The sequence below is a fragment of the Balearica regulorum genome, chromosome 8 (genome assembly GCF_011004875.1).
Source record: "Balearica regulorum gibbericeps isolate bBalReg1 chromosome 8, bBalReg1.pri, whole genome shotgun sequence".
NCBI lineage: Eukaryota > Metazoa > Chordata > Aves > Gruiformes > Gruidae > Balearica > Balearica regulorum.
Window position 1 is genome coordinate 11,050,223 of NC_046191.1, and position 24,598 is coordinate 11,074,820.

A 24,598-nucleotide genomic window follows, 5' to 3' on the forward strand; every position below is an offset into this window, starting at 1 on the left:
TCGCCAGCTTCATCTGCGGTGCGTTACTCCATGCAGGAACAGAGCTGGGAATGGGAGGTTTAATAGAGATACAGAATTAATCCGCTTTTCTTGGGAATTCTCTCTGCCCACTTACTCTTGTTTAGAGAAGTAACTATAAAAAGTTAATTTAGAGGGGCAAAATGGCTCAAAGTCATACACAGAGTAGTACAGGATTTATTTAAGACATGCAAACCTACAAGTGAAAATACATGCAACAAAAGCAGTTTTTCTTGGCAGGATGATTGCTGTTAACATTATACGTAGTGCCTTCAAAGTAAAATTGCTTCCCTACTGATTTGCAATGAGAACTGTATTCAGGCACCCGTGTTTGATTAGGATAATTAAAAACCAACATGGATTTCATTTCCCTTAGAAAAAAAACCATCCATTCTAGTAAATAATCCTAACTGGGCTCTAATGGCTTTCTCCACTAACATAAATTCAGCAGGAGTTAGGAAACACTTTAGTGAGGAACAGAAATTCTTTCAATTTTACATAAGGATTACAAAAAGTGATAAACAGATTTGTTCCAGTTCAGCTGCGTGGCCCAGGGCAGGAAACAGTTGAGGAGGCATTACGCTTGAGATGAGTATATAGTTTTACTATAGGCCTACTGTAAATGAGGTTATCAAAACTAAAATAATCTAATTCTTTAATCTTTGAACTATTTGAATACAGAGGATTATTTTTCTAATTTGTGTTTGTTATTGCTATGTGAAAAATGAAAAGTGTTCTTTATTTCACTTGGTTAAACTTTTTTATCCAGCAGCAAATGAGGAGTCATGCCTATGGCTGTCTCTGAAAGGCATCACCAGATCTGAAAGAGTTCCTTTGTTTTAAATCCCAGAGGCCTTTAGAAACTCTGCCTTACTACCCTGTCTGCACCAAGGCAAGAGCGCATTAATCCTATTTTACAGGTAGAGAAATTTAAAATAAAGCATTAACATTGCTAAGGCCACAGAAGGTATCACCATCACAGCACTGTAGGTGCTAACACCTTGTGCCCTTCGTACTCAGATGGCTAGACAATTAATTAAGAGACTGCAACAAAATAAAACCGTAGTTACAGCTAGAGTTCCAGTTCGGCTCAACAGTGTATCAGCACATCAGTCGCTGCCAGTGAATAACACAGAAACATGGCAAGTGGGAAAACAGAGGCACAGAAAGGCAAATCACTTGCCCAGCACTACCAGTGGTCAGCAGTAGAACCAAAGATGGGACTAGCTCTCCCAAGGACCAACCCAGGCAGCAGTCAAAAAATGCAACATTAAAATGGAAGGAGCCCTCTGACAAGTCTTTACTCTTAATGTATAGCCAGGAACTAATTTTGTGACCTTCCAGAACTCAAACTGGACATCTTTGGTAAAGAGACACTGGACAACTTTATGGAAAAAGGAGGATGTTTTTCTACAAGACTTGCTAAAAAGTTTTTGAGGCTTTTGTGATAAGACGATCAGAGCTGAAATCTATCCATGTGACAAGCAACAGCAAGGACTGCCCCGAAGGCCTGCTCCGGGGTATACATTTATTCTCCTCAAATTTACAGGCAAATTAAAAGAAAATAGAGAATTCTAAGTCCCACAAGTACTCTAAATTGGATAAAAAGCACTGGACATGGCTGGTTACTTGGGTTTTAATGAATGGTTTATGGACATAGTGCAACTGTAGCACATTTTACTTTATGCCCAGTATAAAAATATTAATAAAGATATCAAAGTTGATAGCTGAGTTGTTTAGTCTTAAAATGCTTTCATGCCTTCACTCTTTTTTTTTCCCCCCCTCATGGTAATAACTAAAGCTTTCAAAACCGTTTCACAGGCAGTAACCCAAAGTATTGCCCTAGCCTGATAAGAACATGTTTGGAACTTGATTTAGACTCCCCCACTCATTATCTAATCCCCAAAAGATTTGGTGCTTCCAGGTGCAAGCTTGCAGTCATCCTAATAAATCCACAAGCTTTGACACAGAAGCTACAGCATCTCCAGAAAGGAGTCAATTAGAAGCAGTACATTGTAAGTAAACCTACTCAGGAAGGAAGGTTTTATTTGGACAGAATTTTTTGTCAAAGTGTGGCAACAATTATTTTGTGGAAGGACATGCAGAGGAACATGTTACTCTAACACCTTATTTTCTAACAGAGTCATTGAAGGGGTAATAGGGGTGTCCCGCATCTCTTTCTACTAGCTTTCCATTCACCTGTGAAGTAAAAAGACTCAAGTCAGAAAGAAAAATCCATTCTTACTCTCAGTTTCAAATTCTACATGATGAAGATTCTAAATCTTCATATCCCAAACATCTGGGAGCATCTTTTTCAGCTTAAACAAGAGATGTTCCCTCTACTCCTGAGTCCTCTTAGCACTTCTTGAAAGAATATTTTTTAAATAATTTTAAAAAGGAGAGAGATTTCTGTAGCCTCAAGCAAGAGTCTTTCAAGCTGCTGAGGTTTGAAGAATTAGATTAAGAATAATTAAAAGGCTTTTGCCCTGTAGTGTTATTGAGTAAGTGCTGTAACATGCACACTTCAAAACAATTTATTCGAGTTGGAGCTTTTGCCCATGTTTCATGATGGAGAGTTGCTGGGCTGCCAATTTTACAGATGGTAAGATGAAACACATTAACTAACTTGTTCAGGGTCATATACTGAAGCATTAATAGTGTCACTGAACTCCTTCATAGCACTTTTTGTTCAAGAACACTTCCAAGGAAGATCAGCTTCTCTAGCTGTAAAATGGGAATACTGAAACTGATACTCACACACAATGACACAGAGGCTCAGGCTAGCCCAAAAGCAGACATGGCCATGCAGAAGTCTCAGTTCCTACATCCCAACTCTAAGCGTTCACACGCACAAGTTGCATTTCTAGTTGCACTAAGTCCACTGCAACACCCCCGACTTCCAAGGAGCTGAGGTAAAACCTTGCTCCTCATCTGTAATGTTTGGGGAAATTTAGGTGCAGCATTGGCAGAGATACACACTTCCCTGAGTGACAGACTTGCATCATTCAGCTAGAACTTAAGTGACTAATGACTGTAAAAAAGTTATGTTAGAGAAATCATTGACTTAATACATACAAGTGTGATGTTAGAGATCTCTCAAAATGTTATGGGGACAGAGGTAATCACAGGGACTTTCAAACCAAGTATCCACTAGCAAGTGCCTCTATTAGCTTTCAGTATAAAACCTACATTTCAAAGCAACACTGGAATCCCTGGTAATGAATTGCCTACAGTGACTACTGAAGTGTGAAATTAGTCACTTGGGGGCACTACAGAGCAGAAAACTAAGATGCTAAGGTTTAACATTTGACTGATAATCAGGTTAAAGTAAAGTAGAATAAAGCTGAAATGAAGCTGTCAGCTGAAAGCAATCCTTAAAATAGTGGACCAAAGTATCATAGTATCTTCAGGTTTCCTCATATTCTCTTGAGAGCCAACAACTTCCTCATGTTCCTAGAATTCATACTCCTCATTTCCACCCCCCCACCTCAGTTTCTTCCCCCTGCATATTTTGCTACACAGAACAGCTCTTCAGGTAAGCATTCTTGTTTGCAGCATGCCAAGACAGCAGCTGCCAGAAGCAATGTTTCACATAGCTGATTCCAGTCTATCCCAGGAATTTGGGGGGGGGGGGGGGGGGGGTGTAGAATCAGCAGTGAAGACGCTGCAGGTCAATGGTTGCTATCAAAAACAGACAGATCATAATGCGTGCACCACCACCACTCCTCCTCCTCCTCTCCTGGCTTGCTAGTCATTCAAATTTCGCTTAAGCATATTCCTTGCCCAATTATGCGTTTCCAAAAAGTTTGGATTTCAGGCTGGTGCAAGGTAATTTCCAACCTCTATCCAGACAATGAACTGTCAAAGTACAAAGCAACTTAAATTGTCTACATGCAATGTAATAGCCTCTCCTCAGGCTTTAAACAAAACACAATATGGAGAAGTGTGGCACAACCATAAGAACTTATTGTTATATATCAACGCAATGAAAAAAACTGTCTCATCAGTTTTGATAGGAGCTCTGATATCACTGCCATATCACACTTTGAAATCCAGACAGTGTAAGTTAGATTCATAGAGCAGATACGCATGAAAGGTTGAGAGAGGAATTTTAATTCACAGTTGATGAAAATTCTTTCTGATAAGCCCAGAAGGTATGGGCAGGAGACAAAAGGTTCCACTAGAGATCTTACAGCTGCAGTCATGTTTTAATTCTCCTCATCTTGCTTCTTCCTGTCTTGTTATCTGACAATATGGCAATATCTTTGAAGCCCAGCTGCATCACATTCACCCTTTTTCTAGTTGGATGGGGCTAGTACTTTGAACTGTATTTCATCTCTCCTTTGTGAATCACTGATCTGATCAGGTCTCCCAGGTAACAAAAGCACATGAGTTATCCCTGGCTCATCCAAGCCAGGCTGCATTCTAATGTATTTTGCAGTTTCATTAACAAAAACAACTTTGTTTGCAGCATGAGTAGCAAAACACTTGAAAGAAACACACTATCAGCAGCAGGTGTGCTTGTCACTATCACATTCACACAGATCAGCAGCTAAGCTTCCAGTTTGGTGTACAGACTCCTAATCCATAAACAAAGATACTTTTAGTTGCAGGGATGTGGGGGTTTATATTTATGCACACACACTGAAGCAATCACACAGTTAGAAGCACGGCCTTGAAGCTCTCATAAGCCCCAGCATGACAAACAGTGAAAGCTGTAACAAGTATCTACCCTTGCTATGAGACAGTCATCCACCACACATTCTCAACTTCTCTTTTCTAACTCAGACCAGGCACTGGTATGCTCTCAAGTATTCAAAAAACCTCAATGATAAATCCTGGAGAAAAGCTTTCCCTAAAGAATTCCTACAGCCAGTAGCCACTGACTATTGAAGAATAATTTACAGGCAGACAAACTGCTGGAGAGGCAAGGGTATGCTTGACAGCTTCCCAATTTGCAGAGACCTACTGTATCTATGCAGTACTGTATGACAGAGAAGGGATAAATCACTTCAGACTCATTATAGCACAGTTGCCATATGTTGGTTGGTGACACACCAGGGAATGATGACAGCTGTCTGTTGTATAGTCAGAAGCAGGACAATAAGATATGAAGAACATTATAAAGACCAGAGACATCAAGGCATTGACTTTTTTTTTTCTTTCTGCAGTGAGGGGGAATGAACCAGGTTAGGTCCTTTAATGTAAGAAAAGACAGACCAAGGGGACTTCAACACTTAGAACACATCAGTTTCTCTAAAAACAGCCTGGCACCTGATAGCACATGAGGTACGGTTTCACGTGACAGAGTAAACTATTGATGCGAAAAGATGCTGCGGTTAACGGATTTGAGAAGACAAACACAGCAGTCAAAACCAAACTCCTTACATTGGAGGAAGGTCATTACAACAGATGCTGAAAGGGGGGACATCCAGTGGAGGGGAGCAAATTCCCTCATGTGACTTCCATGATGGATGTGGAGAACTAACAGCACCCTGAGTCTTCACTGATCTTAGAGGTTTATGGTATAAAGTAGACAGGGACAAATGCAACGAGGAGTACTTCTGGAGGAATGGCATGGACCTTAGCCTGCTTGTACGTGAGGAGAACAAATCAGCAGGAGTTTGGTAACATCTGAAGTAAGATAGGGCACTGGCTTAAAGGCCCATGGACAGGTCAGTAATAAAGATTCAAGAGCATCATCGGTGGCCAAAACAAATGAGAAAAGTTTTCAAGAAGTTACCTTTTCTGTAGCCAGCTTTTGAAAAACTCTGTCATCTTAGATACCTTAAAAAGATGTACTGTTTTTATAAATAGTTCTGATGGGGACAGTAAAAGAAAACTGCAAAAACCTCAAGTTGTGGCCACATACACATAATGAAAAAGAATAGAAACATGAGAAATTTACCGTAATCATTGGCACAATGTAACGCCAGTTTTTATTCAGGCTTCCAATGTGGCTCATCTCCTCTTCTGTGAGGCTGAAATCAAACACCTAAGAACAAAAGCAAGAGGCTTTCTTCAATAACCATAGGTTTTTCATATCTAATTGATGTTGAGTTTTGCCTCTTGGTTTTGTTTCCTTTGTAAGTCCCAACCATCCCCTTGTGCCAGGAATTTCTCCAGAGATCCACAAGCAATAGAGCTGACAAAGGCAAAAAGGTTCCACTTCACAATAATCCAGGACAGAATGAAACAGCAGCAATGACCTGAGACATTGCTGACTATTTCAGTGTTTAACTTCAGATGACAGTGCAACAACACAGTTGTAACTGAGACAAATACACATGCGCACACACACACACAAAAGACTGGAATAATTTATTCAGCTATAGTTACATAATATTTCTTTTGCACTTGCAAAAAGAAAACCTACATGCTGTATTAGAGTTGCATGATCCTAGTGTTAAAACCAATGTAAATTAAACATAATGCAACTTGTAATATTTCGAACATCTTCAGAAGCTGTAACTTTGGTAAGTTTGAGCCTCAAATAGAGAGAATTTCATGCAACTCTGATCAATAGAACTTACGTACCTGTAAAAATCTTGGCTTCAGACAGCATTAGTTTGTCTTCTGTTTATAAAGTTGCAATTAAACTTATTTTACAACAAACACCAAAACAAAAGCTTAAAGCCTGAGGTGTTCCTATGCTTGCCAACTCTAAGCTTACACTGATACTGCATAGCACTCTTCCACAAAGAGAAAAAGCAGCAGGACTGTTCCTCCAAGTGCGTGCTGCCTATTCAATCAAATATTCTGTCCCCATGCAGATCTAAACCTTGATTAACTGCAGAGTTTACTGGAGTTTCTTGACATTTCTAACAGCATACTACATGGCAGAACTCAGTTTCATGGGAATAAGTTCCAGAAACAAGTCCTAACTTAAAAACATGCAACTGCCCCATCTGTATAATTAAGGGCTGAAAAAAGATCATGAGGGTGATTCAGAGGCTTCCCTCCAAAGTATTGGAAGTTAGAGTTTTCAAATAATTTCTAAAGTGAACTTCAGAGCACAAGTGAATCACAGTAATTCAATTCCTTCAGCATCATTAGAATGACAGCTTGCTGCAGAAACAGTCACCAGCCCTTACTTGCAGGGTAGAGCAATTGTTATTCATAAACAAGAACTATTGAACATCATTAGAAGACTCCCTTGTTCAACAAATTTGAATCTCACAAATTTCAGTAACAATTTTTCATTTAACTTCTACAAAGTACATTCTTTACCTTTTGATAACAAGACTATGCATGTGCACATATGCACACACACACATTTAGTTGTTTAAAACATATTGTTTGTTTTCCAAAAATCTTTACCCTCCCTTCTAAGCGTGTGCATACATTGATGAACAAGTATGAACGAAGTGCCTCAGCCTGTTCTGGAAGCAGTAGGACAGTATATTACTCACATAAAGGGCATCGCTGAAACTCCTTTCTTCCATTTAAACTTACCTGGAGATTCTGCTGAATGCGAGCTGGAGTGACGCTCTTGGGAATGGCAGCCACTTTACGCTGCACTTGCCACCTGTTAAGAGGAGGAGAGAGATTTTCTGTGTGTGCAGCCAAAGAACCATGATATTTATTTTGGTTGAATAATAACCTGTGACATCAGAGATGCCACTTATGTTTCTATGTGAAATAAAACTACCCAGAAGAGGGCTGACATAGCACTGTGTTGTATTAGGACATAGTATGTCCAAGCTCAAGCAAGGCAATAGCCACCGGACTACCAATGAGGGGAAGATGTTCATGCGTTTGAACAAGCAAGCAGGTTTCAGGTGCTTTAAGCTAGAAACCCAAGAAACAGTCAGAAAAAATGTTTTTAAGCATTTTATGCAAGTTCTAACATGACAACCACTGAGAAACTAGAAGAAAATCCAGATCCCACAAGTGTCTGTCTAGTGACTTGAGCACAAAATCTTGAACATATTCAGCTAGTGACTTGCTGCTGCCCAAGACCATGCTAGTGATATTGATAGATACAAAGCCAGACAAAAAATGAGGATAGAAATCCAATTTTACTTTACAAGGTGCTGATCACATTCTGGACATCATTCAATCATCTTGTTTCCCAGTATCCACTAGCTGGCTTTTGCTATATAAAAAACAAAACAGCAAAGGGCTCTTCAGTGCAAAGAAGGAAGGTCCCTTCCTCAGCCCCTCTTCCTGGGAACCTATTTGATTGCAGTAGCTCAAGTGTTCAAGCAACTGGCCAAGTGCAAATTCAGCAGGCAGCACTCAAATGTGGTACACTGCTGCCTTAATTGTCCTACTGCTAATTCACAGCAGAAAAGGCAGTGAACTGTCCCAGGTATGGATCCAGACCCTGAATGGACCCCTCTGATCTAGTCCATTCACCCGCCCTAAGGTAAAACAAGGGCCAAATGGGGTTTTCCATTGGCACTCCCTGTGATTTTAACTCCCCACCGATGGGGAAGAACACACACTTTAAGTAGATTCCTTCTAGCTTGTGTGTTTTGCTTTATTTAAGGCCAAGTCCCAAATGCCACCCTCTCTCAGTTGTTCTGTACCTGAGGATGATCTGTGCAGGTGACCTGCTATATTTTTCTGCCAGTTTTTTGATCCCAGGTTCTTCTAGAAGCACAGGCTCATCTGGGTGTTTCCATATGCGATCTGGAGAACCGAGGGGACTGTATGCAGTGACAACCAGTCCTTGTCTCTGGCAGTGAGCTATCAGCTCATTCTGAGCTAGGTAAGGATGGCATTCTACCTATTAAAATGACCCACAATGAGTGGCTAGAGAACAGATATCAACACATCTCTAAACAAACAGAAAGTCAAAAGCACAGCAGAACCAAAACACATCACAGGAGGTCATTCCAGACTCTGCAAAACCTTAGGAGGAAAGGTTTTATTAAAAGAATGAAAACATGTCTGGTAGGCTAAGGTTACAGGAAAAGGAGAATAGGTTGCCTAAGTTTAGAGTGTGGGTTTTCCCCCTGTACCAAACAGATCATCCAACAAGCAAAAAAGCTCTCTACAGAACGGATTCAAGCTACTCCCCCAGTCTTTCTTTCTTATAGACTAAATTGTTCCTCACAGGGAAGATGAGCTCTTCCACAGACCTGTTCAACTAAGCAGGCATAAATGGCCACAGAACATGTATATAGGCTTCCTCCCCAACAAATTAATCTGCCTGGAAAGACAACCTCTGCATGCCTACTCCTACAGAGCTGGCTATATTCTTCCCCGTACATAAGAAGCTATGTCCCCTCATGCTAAACACATAGCATTGGATTGCAAATTCTTCACTGTTATGGACATATAGGAAAGCTATTCATCCTTGCCTTTATTCACCTTACCTGGAGCACAGCTGGTTTGACAGTAGCCACACTCAGTACATCATCAATCTGACAACTGTTGAAGTTTGATAGCCCAATGGCTTTCACAAGACCTTTTTCTACCAGCTCCTCCATAGCCTTCCAGGTATCCTTGTAATCAGTGTAATCATAACGCATCGTGTTATCAGGATTCTTTGGGAAGAGATCATCTCCTCGTCTATAGCATTAAAAGTAAAGTGTAAGTACATATACCACATTATTTACATTACATTAGTTCTTCACTAAAAGAAACTTTTGTCAAAGTATTCTCAAAAGCTTATACATAGTTTGGAGGACAGTACAAATTGAGCGAATTTGTCTGTTGAATGCCAGTATACTGACTTAAACTATAAAAAAATTATTTCACACACAGTCTTTCCTATGTAAACTTGTTATACAGTACTTTGAACTACTTATCTATACCGTAATGACTACACAAAACAGATAAGCCACTGGAGAGTGAATGGTTCCCAATAAAACCATGAAACTGCTTTATTAGAATGTCAGTTGTGTCAACGGTTTCCACAACATCAAGTAAATTTCAATATTAGTAATATCTAAACATAGATCATTATTTGTGTTATGGTCAAAGCAATGTTTAATTCTTTTTTTTTTCCCAATCAATTGGAAAACAAACTTATTTCACAACAGGGGGAATTTTTAACAGAAGTTCTTCCTCCAAACCAGCTCTAGTTGAAAACACTTCCTCATTCTGTTATGCTGAGGGATATATGCATAATTTGAGCATCTTGCCTCCTATCTTTAGTGTTGTATGCTTGTAAAATTCAGTTCATATGACTAGAAGGGGAAAAAATGTTCTCAAATTTGCAGAACAGACAGAAGCCCCTCAACCTGACAGGGTTTCCCCTGTTGAGTGAAGTCTCCATGCAAACATCTGGTCAGGAGATCTATTCTTCCCCTGCCTTTTTACTGGTTGTATGGGGAAAAAATTGCTTCCACATCTGCAAGAAAATAAAGCAAGGAGCTCTGCTTCTGATGGGGTTGTAGGATAAGCACATTTAGCACTTAATTGGAGAACTTTTCTCATATTTCCTCAAGTCGTAGAATTTCTGCCATTAAAGTGTCATAAGAAGTCATTTTCATTTCCTCCTCATACAGATACCACCATGATACTGCATGTGCTTCACCACACCAGTACAGTTAATAACTATTAGTGAAATGTGTTGTCTTCTTCACAAAGCACTTAATTCTCATTTTACAGATAAGTAAAACTAAGGCACAAAGCAGTTTCAGTATTTCCATGTAGGTCAATAGCAGAATGAAAAATAGCTGCCACATTTCCCCAGTGCCTAGAAGACACTAGACTAATTTAAACTTCTAATATATTTTAATCTCAACAAAGATTTTACCTCACAGCAAGCAAAATTTTCATCTAGTGTAAGACAGCAAGCTTCAGTATAGAAACCTGTCCCATAAAGCTTTATTACTTTTTCTCAGTTAGACTACCTCCTCTACTGTATGTTTACAGACGTGCTACAAGTCTAACAGCAAACAAATTCCCACCCAACTGAAATTCAAAAAAGAATGAAATTTGAACAATCATTTCAGTGAATGAATGGACCAAATATGAGTAAGTGTAAAGGTTATGGGTAGAAAAGAGTGTCTATATGACAGTCCATAGGACTACACTGTTAGCCACACTGAAAAACGTCTTGCAGGCAGTATACACAGGAAGAAATTCACAGCTCAGAAAAGGTCCTCAGGATATAACACCAGCCACTTATGTAAAACTAGGGTGTCTGCATTCTATGCCCTTTCCAGGTAGAACTTACTCAAAGGCATGAGGCCAGTGCATGAGGTACAGATCCAGGTAATCCAGTTTCAAATCTCCAAGTGTTTTCCTTAGCGCTGGTTCTACATCTTCTGGGTGGTGCTTGGTATTCCAGAGCTTTGATGTTACAAACAGGTCCTCCCTTTTAATAACCTTTAGGAAAAGGAGGAGAGCATAATTTGCTGGAACAAGTTCAGAAAGAGAATTGCAGCAATTCCCCAACTAGCTTTAAAACAAAAAGAACAATTTAAGTTTTAAAAAAGGTAACACATGGAACCTACAAATTAAACATTTAAAAAATATACTGGATGGAGAAAAGCGAGAGAATAACACATTGGCAAGTCCTAAAGTATACCAAATACTTAGCAATGTATCAGAAGTTTTGAAAAATAAAACAAACCTCTCCACACTTTTCCAAATTTTCCAATTCAAGGGTTAAAGCCACTAAGTGCAATGTGGCCAAAAGAAAGATTACTTAAGTTTATTCATATGTAAATTTTGTAATTTCTATTTAACAATTCACATATTCTAGGCACAACCAGCTAACTCACTATACTCATCACATGTTATAAACCAAGAATGCTTCTCAGGGAAAGAACATGGGAAAATAAACAGAAGAAGTTTCCCTAAACCTCTGTATTTGAGTTTCTAGGTTCTGGAAAGAACACACTAAAAACTGAGCACCCTGTACCCTGTATTGGAAGGATAAGACCCAGAAATTAAACAACTAGAGTGTTGGCTAACTAGAAAGTATAAAATGCAAAAGGGAGATCGTATTTGGCAAGCTGAAGCACAGAACACCATCAGAGGGCACTTCTCACTGACTTAAGCGTGACCAAATTTCACTCAAGTCTATACTTTGTAGAAGCTGGAATGATTAATTCCTTAGTTTCTCTCCTCCAACCATTCAGTTATTTCTGTGTTTCACATATGGCAGTTGTGTTCAAAGAGAAAGATGTGTTAGAAATTCTAGTTTTAATTTAGCTAGCTAACACAAACTGAAAAAGACTCCTATGCTTCCCTATATTAGTCACCATATCTAGTAGGAAGGAATCCCTGGAGCAAGCTGAAAACAGCCTCTCTCAGGCTAATCACATAACAAAGAGATTGCCCTAAAGCCAAGGCAAGAGCAGCAGGAAAGCAGGAACTTAAGAACTTTCTTTCCAGGGGCTCTGAGGCTGTACAGATAATCAGCCCCTCAAGCCAACAAGAGCAAGGGGGATGAATTTAAGATTCTACCTGAGGTCATCCATAGGAATGCCTGTCACATTACTTTATATTTAGGCCATGGACTCTCACTGCAGGCCCTAGAGTCACAATTACCAAACCTTCAAGTGCAATCACTCTTGGTTTTGGTTTTGTTTTCTGAAGTACGTATTTACTCAGTCCTGTTTGATCTATAGCAAAAAAAACCCACAGCCACCGAATCTGCTGTAGCTACCTACCACTGCATGCTACTCTAGGCTGGCAAACTAGAATAACTTTTCATAGAAATCATGGCAAATATTTTCCATTATAACTAATGATTCTGGGAACCTCCAATTTTTGGACACACAAATTGGGACACTTGGGGCAGGGGGAATAAAACCAGGCATTTTCTGTGGCTTCTATGCAAATATTCCTGACAATCTTTTCTCCTCCTGACAGCCAGGATGGTTCCAGAGGAGAGAAAGCCATCTTTCATGCCTACTTCTAATTAGCAAAAAAATAGCTGGGATAGACTAGGAGGAAAAGCCACAAATGTTAACTTTACAGTCTAGTTTCAGGTCACAGCTGTAATTCTGATACCACATATAGCGAGCATGATGGTTCTTGTGTTTTTACCTTGTTGGGCCCAAGGCATTCCTGGAAAGCCTCACCGATCTCTGCTTCATTGCCGTAAACTGCTGCACAATCAACGTGGCGATAACCCACACTTAGCGCATATTTCACTGCTTCTTTCACCTGTAATCATAAACAGATTACCAAATGCAATCAGTGGAAAGGGGAAAAAAATGTAAAAATGTTAGAGATTTAGTGAGGAACACCCCCAAACTATAGACCTTCATAAGGTCATGAGACTCAGAGTATGATACAGTCCTCTACGGCACAGCCTTTAGGAGTGAAGAGCTAATTGCTAATAGATGCTCCAAGAGTAACAAGAAAACAGAGCACGCACACAGGCCAAGCACGCAAAAACTTGCCAGATAGAATAGGGATTCATTCTTAGCCAGAGTTGTTACGCTTTTCTTAAATATAAAATGAGCATTAAGAAGCAGTTTTCAAATAAATCATGGCTTAGGAAGACAAACTTTCAAGAACTAACAGACCAATCAATGTCAGTCAAGCCTGGAAGATCTCTCTTCTCTCCCAGTAAAGGAAGAGCTTGGTTTCTAATTCCAGAATTGCCAGAGTTTGGGGTTGGTTCACCTGCTCACAGTTAATTTCTAAGATGATGCAATTTTAAGGCACATTTTTCCTTCATGTCTCAATCTCACTGATTGTACAACAACAAAAATCACTATATTGCTCAATATTAACCCATGGCCTGCAGAGGATCTCCTGACAAAGCTCAAAACCTCACTTTCCACGTTTCTGACAACAAAGGTGTTGCCAACAGCAACACATCCCTTACTCCATATTGTTACACTTAAGCCAGAATGGTTGGGAATCAAGGCACTATACTTTGAATCTGTTTCTGCTTTTGAAAGCTCTAACAAAGCACAAGCACAAAACATACTCACATGTGGGCCTCAGATCAGGAGCAAGCCTACAAACCAAAGAAGGGAACACAAAGTAGCATCTTTTCAAGGATTCTTAAATAGCTTTTGAATAAAGATTATTAATAACTGATTGTGCAAGAACCAAGAATTACTACAGATTCAGTGTAGTCATCTTCCACTACATTGATAAGCATTAAGTAAAATCTATTTTATTTAGCTTCCAGTGGACAGTAAGCACACGTTCCCTTTTACATCTGCCTATCAAGTGCTACAGTAAGAGTTTGTCTTATCCATACAGTGATTTCTATACATTGCTCTTCTCTGACTTCTCTCTTGAGACTGTGGGAGATTGTAAATTACTGTGTAAAACCTTGACGCAATAGGGCCCTGATCTATTTGTAGAGATTGTCTCTCTTGTGAAGAGATTAAAAAAAGTGTCCACAAAAGCTAGAGACTGATTTCTTTCAACTTAAAGTACTGGCATTTGCAATTTTAAAGCTGACAAAGTTATTAACACCAATTAAAGCCATGTACAGTCCTGCTTTCAGATGCTTCAGAAAGAGAAAGGGAAATCAGACATAAAAAAAGATCTGCTGGTGGATTTTATTTATTTTTCTTGTCAGGGACTGCTGTAAAGGCAGACACAGGATATTCTGACTGCATTCTTTGGCATTTTGAGAGGAAAACTGGAGCGTAGACCAGTTTCCCTTAGCTGTAATGACAAAGCATTTCTATTACAACAGCAAAGTAAGCTCTTCCTTTCTGTAAAAGGATGGTATTTACAGTCCTTGTTTCACTTTGACAAAGACATTCTTCAGAAGGTCACTATGAAGTCAAGGTCGCAGTAATTCTGAAATCACTTGAGACATATTAAAGGGTTCTAAGACTCAATATCCACCTTCCAAAAAGGTGAGAGCTGTGGAGCAGAAGCAGAGAGGGAAAGAAGAACAGCCGTGTTCTTTATCTATACTAATCCTCCATTTTCTCTATCAGGATAATACATTTTTTTAATCCAAACAGGTACAAAGTTTGCCATAAAATGGAAGTAGGCACCACTTGCAGAAAACTGAGGATAAGACACTCTAAACATGTCTCTGCAAAGCAATAAAAAGGAGGCCATATTTCTATATCAGACTATTTTGACAAATTTCTAGCACTGAAAAACTGGGACTGGTCATTTCAGTAACGTTCAGATTTGGGCAACATTTGTATTTGTGTAAACTACTCTCAGCCTACTAAGACATTCCAATGTGAACAGAGAGCTCCTGTTCCATGCAAAAGGCAAATAACCAAGAGAAAATGTGGGAAAAAAATATTTCTTGGAGGTGGGGGAAACCCTAATAACAGACAGATGGTACTTAGTTTTAACAGAAAGTTTTATATTTTTGAGATTATGTTCAGATAGGTACATGCATTTTCTGGGGGACTGGGGAGGAGCAACAACCAAAGCACTTGAAGATTCATACACTTCTGGAAATGTGGTGCTGTGAAGTAATAATAGACAAAGGATCCTTCAAATTTTCCATATATCCTTTAGTTTAGCCTGTTGATACTGCTATGGAAGGAGCAATTACTGAGTTCATTTTGCATTGGGCAAATTGAGTCACACAGCTTAAGTGTGACTCACCACCTTAGCATCACACAACTACAGAAAGCAGGTCTCAATCTTGAGACATCATCTAGTCTACCCTCATGCCCCATAACAGGGCCAGCTAAGTCTAAACCACTCCTGCACACATTTGTCAAAACCTTCTTGCAACAGGCAGTCTATTCCAATGCTTAGGTATCTTTATGTTCAAAGCCTTTTAGATGTCTAACCAAGACAGCCTTGATGCCACATCCTATTCCTCACAGCCATGAAATCCATAGCTTCCCCTTGGTGAGGGGTTTTTGCACATTTGGAAAGCGTCAGCATGTCTCCCCTCAAACCTCTCTTGACCATGTAACTGTAGGTGCTTCCATCTTTCATCACAACTTACCTTTCCCAGACCTTGCATTGGTGTTGCTGCTGTCTTGTCAGTTGGTTCATGCTTTTCTTCAAGTGGTTTGCCCCAAAACAGACACAGTATTGCAGCTGAAGCCTTACTCTCCTTCATTGTATAGCAAACTCCTAGGAACTACACTCACTCCCATTTACACATCCCAGCAAGGGACTTGGCCTTCCCACTCATCCTCTTTTGGTTTTGAGGATGGAGGAACACAATATCGCTAACAATCTGTGGCAGATTCAGAAACAGAATCTGTAAGTCCCATTCATTGTAATATCCATTACTAGATTTCCAGTTCTTCAATTTGCCCATCACAAGGTGAAAAACTAACAAGCCATCTTTATACTTCCAAGCAACAGAGAGTTCAAGTGATTAAGGAGCCTCTTCTGCAAAGCCCCAAGCTGTTATGAAGAGGTTTTCACTCTAACAGTTCCAGTCAATAATACCTGGAAAGAAAAGGCTCTGATGGCCGCCTCTGTTTCCTGCAAAGCTGTCACATTTTAGCAGTCCAAGTACATCTGCTGACGGGAAATAGGGAAACACCACCACCCCTCTCCCCCAGATCATCAGTCCACATGATATTCAGGTGCAGTATGACTAGAACATAAGTGTTGCTATATCACAGTTTGTACGTACTGTACTAAAATTTCCTGAAAAGGAACTCAGACCACCACATAAGTAATGCCAACTTAAAACTGACATTCCCTAAAATAGTTTTGCCTCCTATCCTTCAGATGTGGAATTGAAGTTCCTCCCTTAATATATACCAGTAGTAGTGAATTTTTGTGCACATAACAAGGATTCTCTGGATTGTCTAACAAACTTTTCAGGAACTAAACAGTCTCCTCCTTAGCTGCAATCCTGTCACAAGACACCCGGTCCCCAGTCTGGCTGGTTTTCTGAGGTATGCATTTCCTCTTCAGCTTTCCTGAAGTTTTGCACAGAAAAATACAGCTTCCCTCAACCCCACATCTCTCTTCCCCACAGAATCAGCCTCTGCCACAGCAAATTAGACTGTTCATCTGGTGGGGATCAATCCTCTAGGTTGAAAGCATGGCCCATTTGAGGGAAGAGAACAAAGCATTAAAGGATTACAGATAATCAAGCTCCAATATTAGAAAAACATGCTACTGGTATCCTTGATGCTGTTGCCTGAATGGACTTGTCTTTGAACTCATTCATACTGCCAGTTCATAAGTTTCTGTACTATGTTCCCTTCCATTCAATAGGCCTCCATCATGTTCCCATGGTAACATGTAAAACAAATTTCTCTTCTTGCATTTGATCATGTAAGATAGAAAACATTGTATTATTTTAAGTTAGTCTTCCAACATGGATTGAGATTCGATAATTTTCCCCTTACACTCTTACCACGTAAGAAACTAGGGCTGCAATGACACCTTTGTACTGGACTGCTAAAATCTGGCTACCAGGACAAGGCTTGTTTAGGATCAGGAATAGTAACAGCAATAATAAAGAAATTAATCAAGAGAGTAAGGTCAAGACTGAAAAGCAGCTGGGCAAGGAAAATAATTCCAATCTGCAAAATATTTACCTGAAATAATCTAAAAGCCATCTGCTTCCACTCTTGTTTGTAACACAGCCCTTGTACAAAACAGCTTTCAATAAATAGCTTCTAGTTGGGAAACAACTAGATTAAACACAATCAATTATTATTCTTCTGCTTCTCTAGGTTTTTGGCCCTTAGTCTTTAATTCACAATAACAATTACTCTCTCTGAACTACATCATGTCCTTTTAAGGGTAAATCATTTGGACATTCTGCCAAATTGCTGGTATGCTTCTGAATTTGATAAATCTCCATTTAAAAAATGCAAACAATTCTGAAGAATGATAAATATGAATTTATTTATTCCATAGGAAAGGAATAGCAGCAACTGCAGTAACTCTGGTCATTTTCACTGCACTTTCTAGGTCATGTCTTCAACACATTCTAGGAATAAGTCTTTGAAGATAGTAAATATTCCACAGAAGTGACTCCCATTTACTTCCACGGGATCCCAGAGAAGATCTCTGGATCCCACGTGGGATTCAGCTCCTAGAAGTGCTGCTTACTATGGCAAAATCCATCTGAACTAGGTTTAAATTATATACAAGCAGGATCTCTCCAGGTTGTTTTATAAGACCATACTTTCCTCAGAACAGTTAGCACACAAAAACCAATGCATTCGTATTCTGTTTGTTTAGTTTCACGCATTTGTTTCAGCACAATGCATATTCAACTGCTTTGGGTGCACAAAAATTCATTAAGTTCCTGCATTTAATAAACTTAATTCAGTTGTCAGTTAATGTTTTAAGTGACAGAGCTGAATGTTCACCCTTGTCCTCATTTAAGAGGTTGACCGAGCTCTCACACCAACTCAGCTTCCACATTGTGGTGGGTTGACCCTGGCTGAGGGCCAGGTGCCCACCAGAGCCGCTCTATCACTCCCCTCTTTCATTAGACAGGGGAGAAAAGGTACAATGAAAAAAAAACTTACGGGTCGAGATAAGGACAGGGAGAGATCATTCTCTAATTATCATCACGAGCAAACCAGACCGAACTTAGAGAGGGAATTCATCTTATTTATTACTAAGCAAAACAGAGTAGAGGAATGAGAAATAAAACCAAATCTTAAAAACACCTCCCCCCACCCCTCCCATCTTCCCGGGCTCAACTTCACTCCCGGCTTCAACCTCCGCCCCCCCCAGCGGCACAGGGGGACGGGGAGTGGGGGTTACGGTCAGTTCATCACACGGTGTTTCTGCCGCCTCTTCATCCTCAGGGGGAGGACTCATTGTTCCCCCGCTCCAGCGTGGGGTCCCTCTCACGGGAGACAGTCCTTCACGGCCTTCTCCAACGTGAGTCTCCTCCACGGGGTGCAGACCTTCAGGAGCAAACTGCTCCAGCGTGGGTCCCCCACGGGGTCACAAGTCCTGCCAGCAAACCTGCTCTGGCGTGGGCTCCTCTCTCCACGGATCCACAGGTCCTGCCAGGAGCTTGCTCCAGCGCGGGCTTCCCACGGGGCCACAGCCTCCTTCAGGTGTCTCCACCTGCTCCGGCGTGGGGTCCTCCACGGGCTGCAGGTGGAATCGCTACACCCCCTCATCCTCCCTCCATGGGCTGCAGGGGGACAGCCTGCTTCACCATGGTCTTCACCACGGGCTGCAGGGGAATCTTGCTCCAGCGCCTGGAGCACCTCCTCCCCCTCCTTCTTCACTGACCTTGGTGTCTGCAGATGTTCTTACATCTTCTCCCTCCTCTCTCTGGCTGCAAAAGCGCTCTCTAACTGTTTTTGTCTTTCTTAAATATGTTATCACAGAGGCGCTGATTGGCTTGGCCTTGGCCAGCGGCGGGTCCGTCTTGGAGCCGGCTGGCATTGGCTCTATCAGACACAGGGGTAGCTTCTAGCAGCTTCTCACAGAAGCCACCCCTGTAGCCCCCCCGCTACCAAAACCTTGCCACGCAAAACCAACACACACATTAGCACAGCTTCTATTCCCAACAGCTCTGCTGTCCTGACAGTTGTTTGGACAGGAAGCCCAACAATAAAATGGCTCTGAATAGATTTAATTTTTATAGCTTGTTTCCTACCTTTTCCTCCATCTGGCATGAGCTAATAGCACAACAGGTCATCTTGAGAAGGGTTTTAGCTCTCCCTCTCCGTCAGGAGCACAATATCATCCGACATACTCGAAAAACCATCGTGCAGCTAACACAAAAAGCATTAAAAACAACACTAAAACCAACAATAACAACTAAGAATTCCACCAAGCAAGAGGACACTCCTGCTGGACACTGCACGTACTTGCTGTGAAAGATAATCTCTGCCCCCAGGAATTTATCTTTTAAATAAATTAAACAGAAAGGAAAAGACAGACAAGGAGGAGACGTATTACCATAGGAGGCACAGTCCACAGCACACAAACATTCCCACAGTTTGTGGTAACACACAGAACTGTTTCCAAGTGGTGTTTGCCAATTCATTGCATTTAGAAGCAGAGTAAATGTCTAGTGACACATTACCTTTCTTAATCTAAAAGCAGGATGACCCAAGCAAGTTCTTCATTTCTCAGCTAAACATAGGCTAACCACTGGAACAGGACTTAAGACAAGCACAACTAGAGTTCTTGCCTCCCAAAATAATGCTTTCAGCTAAGTCATCAGCCCAGGCCAGAGGGATGTCTAGTCAGACAGGCAGCCTGAGGATTTCCCAGAAGAGTCAGGAACGATATTATAGCAACAGCATTTTCCCTGTCTCAGCTCTTCATCCCACTCGTTGGTCTCTTTCTGGATTCATCTCCCAGAGTACCACTGCCTGAGGCCTGGGTTAACAAGTCTTCAGGAATCTGCTGCTGCTGCACCTTAAGGCCTTAGTCATGCAAATGCACACATACATTCCACTGACCTCAGTGAACCTAAGACTAAAACCATCCAAGTGAAGGATCCAGGCCTCAGCTCTAAGATCTTCAAAAAAAGGTGCAAAAACACAATACTGTGCTCTCAACTAGTATTTATATTGTTCTCTGCTTACTTGGCCACGGTCGCTCTTCCAAGTTCCCAGTCCCATGAGAGGCATCTTCTGCCCAGTGTAGAGTGCAATGAAGTCGCATGCTACAGACATTTTTGCCTAGAGAAGAACAAAAACAAACTGAGTTTTGCAGCAATTCAGTTAGTTGCAACAATTTACCTTTTCTATGTAAAAATAAATTAAAAAAAAATCATAGAGGTCATCATGATGCTAGAATAAAGATGAAGTACATTCTTTACAGTAGGTTCTTTACAGTTTTTTACTGGTACAAAGATGAACAGCTACCCTAGAGAGACTAGAAAAGGAGCCCTTTTTCTCCCTTTCCTTCTTATTCTCTTCTCTCCTTTACAATGCACATGTTTAAGATTTCTCAGAGTTGAGAAGTACAAAAAGAAGCATCCTGCAATAACATACAATTAATAGGGAAGCTCAGGTGTAAACATGCTTTTGGGGTTTTTTTGTTTGTTTTAAATTAGCAGTAAGCATTGATGAGGCAGAAGGGAGCAAGAGATGTTTGTCTGCCCTTAGTGTACAGTAATTCCATACGACTTCTGCAATAAGTCTTTCTCTTTTACCAACTCACTACCACCTGGCTCAGGAACCAAGCTCTAATTACCACTGCAGTTGGGGATAAACACATTTTTTCAGAAACAACTGGTGCAGGTTAAGGTATGAAGACCTGATACAAGCACGGTTTTCATTAAGAGTGAATGGTAAAGGCATTTATGAAGGCATAGCCCAGAAAAAACAAACAATAAAAAAAATAATGCTCCAAAGAACATCACTGCTGGAGGATCAGTCCCATCTTTTTATGCCAGATACGTGCTTTGTCACCCTTGAATTCAAATTTTCGCCAACTCAGGGCTGAACTACAGTTCATTATCAAGGCTGTCTGCCATTGGGAAGAAAAACAGAAACATTTGGCTTCCTTTGCAACACCCGTAATTGTTTACTAATTGTTATATACCTGCAACAGGCAAATGCTACCAAGTGAGAAGACTACTTTAAAAAAAAAAACCTACTCTAAAAAAACCCTCTCTAATGGAAAGTCAGGGCTAGCAGAGAGGACAAAACGAAGGCACTTTCAAATGTGGACAGTAGGAAATAACACCTCAGATCAAATAAAACTAGTGCATATATATATGGGTTTTTTATCATTCTGATACAGAACTTGAAATAGCTGTGTGCAAAGTGAGCTAAAATGCAGTAGGTCCTTACGTATTTATGTGTTTTGCATCCCAAAATAACTTTATCTTCCTGCTCTTTTCCATCTCCCTGCTTATTCAGAAAGGGACATTGTCTTCTAAAGAGGTACAAGATTCCTTATTCCCATACTGCCAAAATCTGCATGTGGACTCTGATGGAAATTCAAGCTCAACTCTTACATAAGATGCATTTCAAGTACAAACAGAATGCAACAGCTAGCATTGCTATTATAGAAAGTGTCACACACCTGATTTAGCACAAATTCACAGAGGAGTCGCGTTCTTCTGTTACTAAAGGGAGAATGAAAAAAGATTATGCAAAGTCAGTTGTCACTTTGAACCTGGGCTTCTCTTATGCTTAGCACTATCATACCCAAGCATTTTCCCTGTGAAATTCAACAGAACAGAGGTCCAGCAGGATCTTCCATTATCTGTTGCTGGCTTTATAGCTGCTGCAAACAGTGACCTGCTCACAGTGGCAAAGCTTTTTATCAAAAAGGAAGGTTTTACAGTGTGTCCCAACATCCTCACAATCTATGTTTCTGGTCAAACCGTTAAAAAGAAACCGCATTCAGGATAAGCTCCAAAGCTGACTAGCCAATTTCAGCAGAAGCTGAGGAAGATACTTCCCAAGTTCAGCTGTGTCCAAACTCATTAATGTTATTTGTTCTAAAAAAACCCCAAACAAAACCAAGAGTGGAAGCATGCAATGTTGGTTGAATGGCCGACAATTTAGGAGGAATGGATGCTTTCAAAGCAGAGCATTCACACAGCATACTATCCCAAAATAGCTCTGCCTTCTTGTTATCATCCTCCTCCGATAATTAAGTCCCAGCTGATGGATGTGTTCATACAGAAAGTTTGTATTTTCCACTTTCTTGCTTAGCTTCTCAACCCGTATTTTTGTAGATTCACAGCAAACACCAAACAGCACACTTGTTTTACAGGGAGACATAATAGAGTAGTTGGAGTGATCCTGACCTGAAGGCCATTGTACACCAAGGAGCTGGTGACCCACATAACAGTTAACCTGAGTAGGTCCAGGCTTGTCTTGTGCTGCACTTCAAGTACAGTGCAGCCTTCAGGCCTGTGCTGTGGGACACACAGCCCATGGCTTCAGAATAAGCTCAGCAGCTAGGTGTAACAGGGGCGTGTCCAGGCAGCTCCCACTTGGTACATGCAACTAAGCCACCTGCATGTCCTTGCCTTTATCTAAAAAGGCAGCAAGTTCTCATGCGAGCATCCTTTCTGTTTGACAGTAGAAATGATGAATAGAGTTGTTTTCTTGTAAGAGAATCCCGAATAACAGAGTAACCCTTTCTAAGGACAGGGTCTGCACAGCATGCTGTGTGTGGATTGGAGGAGGTCTGTTCAATGCTGCACAACTCGGGGCTCCCAGCACCTGAAGAGATGTAAGATTATCAACACTATCCTCTTTCTTTATAGAGTTAGCTCTAACAAATAGTAGTTTACAGACCCTGAGTGCCTTTCTTATCAGGCTTGTAACTGACTGACACCTCCTGGTACAAGACAGCAGTTAAACACAAACTAGTGGCACTGGATTTGCACCAAGATGTATTAAGTCCAGATGTTCGTGCTGAAGGTAATCATCAGTGAACCAAACTGTTGGTGTTCATACATTTTTTGGGGGTAACAAGTCTCTTCTATTCTGAGTCTGCATAGCAATTTTGCAGCCAGCTACATGCAAGTGGTTGCTTTTTACCTGAATTCAGTTGCCTAAATAAAGGTACCTTCTTATATCATGCAATACAACTAAAGACTTGAGGCTTTCTGATTCACATTGGCCTATAACACAAATAAGACACCAAATGCTTTACACAACCATGTTATACAATCATCTTAAATGCAACACTCTGGCCCAGAAGACAAGGTACATGTGTTTAATCAATAACTAGCATCAGCACATTTTCTAAGAGCCATCTTGCTTCATGTAACTTTTGTATATTAATGGTGCAGAGAAAGCAGAACTGCAGCCTCTGGAAGAATGGGAACATGCCAGAATTAGAGACACTAGAAGAAAATACACTAATTAATACTTTCCACTCAGATTCTTCCCCTAACAAGGAGATGTAAGAGAACTACAGTGTCTGCGAGCCATCACTATTCAATTAATTAAAAAGCTGGAAGCCTCTTTTTAGAGAGGCAGACAAAAATAAACATAGAACCAAACTAATCCTGGACAAGCAAGATGTAGCTTTGGTTTAACAATATCCATCTATCACCACATTCACATCAGAGAGTTAAAGCTCAGAGTAATTCAAAGGTAGTGTATGCACTCTGGCTAGCAGGATGCATTAATAACCAGAGAAGCATAAACTACACCTGTGCACCAACCCACAGCTACAACTCATTTTTAATCCAAAGCAAGGAGCCTTCCACCAGCAAAATACACATAAATATGAATTATTATGCACAGATATGCAAATAGGCATATACTGAAAATAGGGAAGCCCCGGCTATTGGATCACTTTTGCCGCAAAAACGGGGGCTAACCCGCCCTACTTTGGCTCCCACGGAGGCGCCAAACCTGCCCCTTATCATGGCGGCCCAGGGAGGGGAGTGCCGGGCCGGGTCCGCCCCGCGGCGGGAGGCGATAAGGCGACCCCCGTCAGCCCCTCAGCCCACCGCCACACTCACCCCGCGCTGCCGAGCACGAACCGCCCGCTCACAGCGCTGCCTCCCGCTTATAGCACCACCGCTGCCGCCTGGCCTGGGGCTTCCGCTTCCGGCTGGGAGCTGCAGCCGGACGGCCCGGCCCGGCCCGGCCCGGCCCAGGGGAAAGGCGTTGTGGTTTTCACTCAGAGCGCTTTACGGCCCTCCCCGCTGGCCGTGCGCTGGCACCGCGGCGGTGCTGCGCGAAGCGTCCCTGAGCGGACTTAAACAGTGCGGGGCTGTCCATTCCGAGAGAAAAAAAAAAAAAAAACCAAAATCCAGCAATGAGAGTTTCTGCAGGGACAAAAGCGGAGGAGCCAACCTCGTCACGGCCCTTCACCGCAG

The 24,598-nt window shown here is 41.2% G+C and overlaps 1 protein-coding gene across 3 annotated transcripts; it reads right to left on the reverse strand.

Moving 5' to 3' along the window:
- Positions 1-179: 179 nt before the first annotated feature.
- AKR1A1 (aldo-keto reductase family 1 member A1) lies at positions 180-24,283 on the reverse strand. 3 transcript variants are annotated; one of them, XM_075759533.1, is made up of 10 exons: positions 24,237-24,283; positions 21,829-21,870; positions 20,379-20,474; positions 12,979-13,098; positions 11,156-11,307; positions 9,345-9,540; positions 8,553-8,752; positions 7,474-7,546; positions 5,927-6,013; positions 180-2,217 (listed from the first exon to the last, which is right to left on the reverse strand). In XM_075759533.1, the coding sequence occupies exons 3-10, from the start codon at positions 20,466-20,468 to the stop codon at positions 2,146-2,148; spliced, it is 990 nt and encodes a 329-aa protein (XP_075615648.1). In that variant the 5' UTR covers positions 20,469-20,474; positions 21,829-21,870; positions 24,237-24,283; the 3' UTR covers positions 180-2,145. The 3 variants fall into 3 exon arrangements, with proteins under 3 accessions (XP_075615648.1, XP_075615649.1, XP_075615650.1); XM_075759534.1 differs by lacking the exon at positions 24,237-24,283 and adding an exon at positions 23,304-23,326 and having other exon boundaries at positions 21,829-21,871; XM_075759535.1 differs by lacking the exons at positions 180-2,217; positions 5,927-6,013; positions 7,474-7,546 and adding an exon at positions 7,839-8,116.
- Positions 24,284-24,598: the final 315 nt, after the last annotated feature.